Source organism: Neolamprologus multifasciatus, chromosome 6, assembly GCF_963576455.1.
Source record: "Neolamprologus multifasciatus chromosome 6, fNeoMul1.2, whole genome shotgun sequence".
Classification (NCBI taxonomy): Eukaryota; Metazoa; Chordata; class Actinopteri; order Cichliformes; family Cichlidae; genus Neolamprologus; species Neolamprologus multifasciatus.
This window is the reverse complement of record NC_140444.1, coordinates 33,406,203-33,411,677: the sequence shown is the minus strand read 5'-3', so window position 1 is coordinate 33,411,677 and position 5,475 is coordinate 33,406,203. Positions and strand designations below refer to the sequence as shown.

At 51.8% G+C, this 5,475-nt stretch overlaps 1 protein-coding gene across 1 annotated transcript; it reads right to left on the bottom strand.

The window, feature by feature from the left end:
* Positions 1 to 224: 224 nt before the first annotated feature.
* On the bottom strand, positions 225 to 3,606 carry LOC146517446 (uncharacterized). The gene is made up of 2 exons (XM_085163054.1): positions 988 to 3,606; positions 225 to 620 (listed from the first exon to the last, which is right to left on the bottom strand). The coding sequence occupies exons 1-2, from the start codon at positions 2,947 to 2,949 to the stop codon at positions 225 to 227; spliced, it is 2,358 nt and encodes a 785-aa protein (XP_085019180.1). The 5' UTR covers positions 2,950 to 3,606.
* Positions 3,607 to 5,475: the final 1,869 nt, after the last annotated feature.

Here is a 5,475-nt window from a genome sequence, read left to right as displayed (position 1 = left end):
GATAATAAACTAAAAGCGCTGGGTCACCGACCCAGGACCATGACAGTACCCCCCCCTCAAGGGCTGGCTCCAGACAGCCCAGCAGAAACACAAAAACTGACCAAAACAAAACAGAAAACGACCCGACCAGGGTGGGCGGAGGGGGTCCAGGACGGAGGGACAGAGACCAAAAAGGCCCAGATGGCCAAGTTCAGGGGGCCGACAGCGCAGGAGGCCAAAACAGTTCAGTTCCAGAGGCTGACCATGCGAATGGCAGCGGCAGTGGGGCAGGTCCGGAGGCCGGCCACGCAGCAGGCAGTGGCGTGGAAACCGTTCTGGGGCCCAAACGTGCGGACGGCAACGGCAACGGCGACGGCGACGGCGTGGAAACAGTTCCGGGGGCCGACCGTGCGGACGGCAATGGCGGCGGGAATGTGAGTCAGGGGGCCGACCGTGCGGACGGCAGTGGCGGCGTGTAGGAGGTCGTCCACGCAGAAGGCGGGGGCGGCAACAGAAGTCCGGAGGGCGGCCACGGTGGTGGTGACGCCCAACAAGCGGCTTGACAAATGATCGATGATATTGAGGCGGCAGTTTTGGACCTGAAGGTGGCGTGATCCCTGCGGCACCAGGCGAGGCGGAGGCTGGACCAGGCGACGGCGTGGGTGAAGCAGATGGTGCTGAGGCTGGACCAGGCGACGGCGTGGGTGAAGCAGATGGTGCTGAGGCTGGACCAGGCGACGGCGTGGGTGAAGCAGATGGTGCTGAGGCTGGACCAGGCGACGGCGTGGGTGAAGCAGATGGTGCTGAGGCTGGACCAGGCGACGGCGTGGGTGAAGCTGATGGTGCTGAAGCTGGACCAGGCGACGGCGAGGATGAAGACACGGAGGCCGAAGCTGGACCAGGCGACGGCGAGGATGAAGACACGGAGGCCGCAGCTGGACCAGGCGACGGCGAGGATGAAGACACGGAGGCCGCAGCTGGACCAGGCGACGGCGAGGATGAAGACACGGAGGCCGCAGCTGGACCAGGCGACGGCGAGGATGAAGACACGGAGGCCGCAGCTGGCGAGGATGAAGACACGGAGGCCGCAGCTGGCGAGGATGAAGACACGGAGGCCGCAGCTGGCGAGGATGAAGAGGCTGCAGCTGGCGAGGATGATGAGGCTGGAAGCTGGCTAGGTTCTCCTGAACCTCCAGCTGACGAGTCTTGGGGCTGGACGGGCTCCTCGGGCCCTCCAGCTGACGAGGCAGGAAGCTGGACGGGCTCCTCGGGCCCCCCAGCTGACGAGGCAGGAGGCTGGACGGGCTCCTCGGGCCCCCCAGCTGACGAGGCAGGAGGCTGGACGGGCTCCTCGGGCCCCCCAGCTGACGAGGCAGGAGGCTGGACGGGCTCCTCGGGCCCTCCAGCTGACGAGGCAGGAAGCTGGACGGGCTCCTCGGGCCCCCCAGCGAAAACAGTCTCAGAACCAGTGGGCACCGGAGCCCCTGGCACACACAGGACAGAACCAGCAGGTGTGGGGACCTCTGGCAGGGACAGAACAGGACCAGCAGGCACGGTGGCCTCTGGAAAACACATAGCAGGCTGCAGCTGCACAGAGCATTGACTCTGCTCAGGCAGCGACAGCCGGGTGCAGTCCTCAGCTGGCTTCTTAACCTCCAGGGGTCCAGAGTCTGCTGGGGGCTGAAACCCAGTCTCTGGGGAGGCCCTGGAGAGCATCACAGTCTCAGAACTGGTCAGCTGTTGAGGGATGGTTACATTATTTATTGGTTTGTCTCTCTGCTTACAACGGACGGATGAAAAACAATTCCCTTCAGATAGAATAGATTCAGCTTGTTGTACTGGAGGAACGGGTGACACAGGACGCAGAGCTAGTGGCTGCTGAAGAGGAGGCTGAACCGATGATAGGGCTAATGATTCCTCTGCCAACTGAGCTACAGACTGGGCTATGGATTGTAACATGGTTTGTAGTAAGTCAGGCTGTGACTGTAATTGAGCTATGGATGGTGAGGCTGAATGTGGTGGAGGTGGCGAATGAGCTTCTGGCCGGGCGGCTAACTGAGCTTCCAGTAGATAGTCTTTCTTATTTTCGGATTTCGAATTGAAAGTCCTGGTTAGCATGACACAGGACTCGGAAGTGGCGGAATGAAAGCAGTCCTTCAAATCCTCAGAGCAGGTGTTAACAGACTTAGGAGTGTCTGACAAAGAATTAACAGTTTCTGATTTAATCCTTTCACAATCATATAAACCTGAGGAAACTCTCATTGAATAACTAGACTCAGGAATAACTGACAGAGCGTTCATGAATGCAGGCTCAGACGGAGCAGAAAAAACACTGCATTCCTGACTCACGGGATCTGCCGGTAACTGACGGCCGCGTGGACGTCGCTTCCGCCTGGAGGAAGGGGCGACAGCGGCAGGGGAAGCGGACGGTGATATGGGGCGGCTCTGAAGTGGCTGCTCCTGCTGTGGGGTGGATTGACTGGGTGGAACGAGGATGATTCCCAGTGCTTTGTAAAAAGCCTGGGCTGGTGTGAGCTGGCCACTGGGGGGCTGCTCGTACATGTAACAGTCATTTTCACTGACCCCGAGAGCTTGCTTGGTGAGCGAAGGATGACGGCGGCGTGACCGCCGTTTCGCCCGGAAGGAGGGAGAAGCCGACTGATCGGGTGGCATTTTGTCCGGCTGAGAGTCCTCTGGTGGACTGGGGGGAGAATCCTTCGGTAAGCCAGGCAGGCCAGCTGTCGCAGTTGGGGGGTGAAGGTGAAGCGTGTTGAGGAGGAAGTCCTGTAGGAGTGGGTGAAGTGAATCCAGCAGCCAGGGGTGATTGGAAACTAGCCGCTGAAGTCGGGCCTCCAGAGCATGACGAAATTCCTCTCCCTCATGCTCTAGCCACAGATTAGTCCATCTTGAAATTGAATCGATTAATTCCTCCCGAAGCTCCTCGGAGGGTGCGAATGCCGCTGGGTCCATGTTTGGCCGGTTCGTACTGTCACGGCTGCCGAGGCGAGCCGTGTGGTGTAGAAGGGAGAAAGGACCCAAAACGCAAGCAGTAGCTAATAATGCTAGTGATGTTTATTTACGCAGAGGGGAGATGGCAAAAACAGGCATAGAGGGAAGACAAAACTAAAGACCTAAACTGGAAAAACTAAATGACAAACCTGAGAGGGTACCAGAATGGGGGAGAGGCAGAGAGACGAGGAACAGGACACCGTGGAACACAGACTGACACCGAGCAACACAGACAAACCGGCAACAGGCAGGAGAACACACAGGGCTTAAATACATACACCAGTAATCAGGGGATGAGAGACAGGAGGGCAACACAGCTGGGAGGAATCAGGGCTGACGGGACAGGGGAAATGTAAACTGAACATACTCACATCAGACAGAGACCTTCACAATAAAACAGGAAACTCAGACACGGGGAACCAAACAAAACACAGAACTAAACAGACAGCTTCACAAACAGGCGGGGTGACACGATAGACAGACAGAGACACAGACGCAGACTCAAAGGCAGACCGAATATAACACATAGAACTCAAACAATAATAATCATCATCATCATAATAAACTAGAAAATGATAATAAACTAAAAGCGCTGGGTCACCGACCCAGGACCATGACAGACATAATAGTCTATACTGGTTTATGTATGTGTGTAGGTATATTCCTTTTTTTTTTGTCTGTGTCTTTTATTTTGATCATAAATCTTATCACAGCGTCAAACCAGAAAGATCCCTTGGTGCTTTCTCTTATTAAACTTATGAAAACTTGCACAAAGTGTACAAAGAGCCAACCATCTCTTTCTGGATAAACAACAGTAAGCAAATGTGTGCATAAATCCATTCCGTTCCTCCAATGGAAGCAGCAACAGACGAGGAAGATAAAGGCATCTTTGTGGGATGCCATGCAATTAATTACATCCCGGAAGCAAGAATTTGACATCTCCATTTTCAGCTCAAAAACGCCCTTTTCACCCCTAATTCATATACTTAGTCTGGAATATGTTTTCCCCCCTTTTGTTTACACACTTGCTCATAAAGAACACACACACACACACACTATTTACAGTCTGTCTTTCATTATGTCTATGCTAACAGAATAGATGCAGAGGGACATGCCACAGGGATTACATGAAATGATGCATGCCTTCTGTCTATAGAGGCATTAGCAATCATGCAGTGCAGTGTCTGTGTACCAGTATGTGGATGGTGGTACTAGATTATGGGACTATATACTATATTGAGAAAATGATTCACTTACCCACTGAATTCAGGTGTTCCAATCTCCTCAATGGCCACAGGATCAAACATCCAGGCATGCAGACAGCTTCTATAAACATTTGTTAAGGAATGGGTTGCTCTCAGTGAATTCCAGTGTGCTACCATGATTGGATGGCAGCTGTGCAACAGTCCAGTCCTCACTACTAAATACTCCACAGTCAGCTGCTAGCAGGCTTATAAGATGCAAGGCAAAGCGTCGGACGTCCTTTACACCACGTAAAGGACTCTAGAGCAAGACATTTTGAACAGTTTCATCAACATCACTCACATTTAAACCTTATGGATTAACAATGGGATGTGAAGACAGACACGTGAATACTTCTGACAATATGGTGTATTTTAAGGATTTTTTGCTGGAGTATCTAGGCCACATTAGGAATTTTCTGACAGTTATGCTGAAATGATCAATGAGCCAAGGAAAGACACATACTGGGTACAAGAAGCTTGCTAGCAGCTGCCTTCCAGTGCACATGAAAGTTGAGGTTAAGTTGTGTCAGTCAGCCAGGGGCCAAGCTGAAGGGCTGAATAGATTAAGGCGCCTCACAAACATATTTGCATTCTAATCAGCTTGCCTTTCTTTGTAGGTAGTGAAGCAGTGTTTATTTTATGTATGTGTTGCGCTCTAAAAGTAGTTATAAAACTTACATATTTCTGAATCGTTGGGAAAATCTTTAAAGACTATTCTTATTTAATTGTGTTTTGTTTTTGGACACATTTCTAGTTAACTTTTGTAGCTCCAGGAGGTCAGAGTTCAGACGTGTGAGGAAAAAAACAGTGTCTGAGACGTGAGAGCAATGTTTTGCTGATGATACGCTATGCTGCCTGTAAACTCCAAACCTGAACTGAGGAGAATAAAGTTGCAAAAAGGTGAATGGAGTCGTGTCTCTCTGAGGGTGCAACATATGCATACAGTATTATGGTTTGTTTTGCACGATTAAGAATAGTGATTGTGTACAGAGCTGTGGATTCTTCCAAAATGCTGCTTCCGGTAGCGTGTTGTTCACACTACAGGTTGTGAAAGGCGACTACATGTAAATATCTTAGCAGTGCAATGCAGAGAATGGTATTACTGATAAACCTTAGGTTGCAGAGAAGTCAGCCTGAGCACCAGCTTGTGTGGACCTACAGTGTGTGATGGTAATCAGGCCCGACTCAAAGTTCAGCGTAACGTGTTTCAAAATAGCCCATTACGGTAACCACATTACAGTTT

Coding starts and splice junctions, on each gene's coding strand:
- LOC146517446 (XM_085163054.1), bottom strand. CDS start 2,949: ATGGACCCAGCGGCATTCGCACCCTCCGAGGAGCTTCGGGAGGAATTA. Junction 621..987: donor CTGGTCCAGCTGCGGCCTCC/GTGTCTTCATCC, acceptor CGCCTGGTCCAG/CCTCCGCCTCGCCTGGTGCC.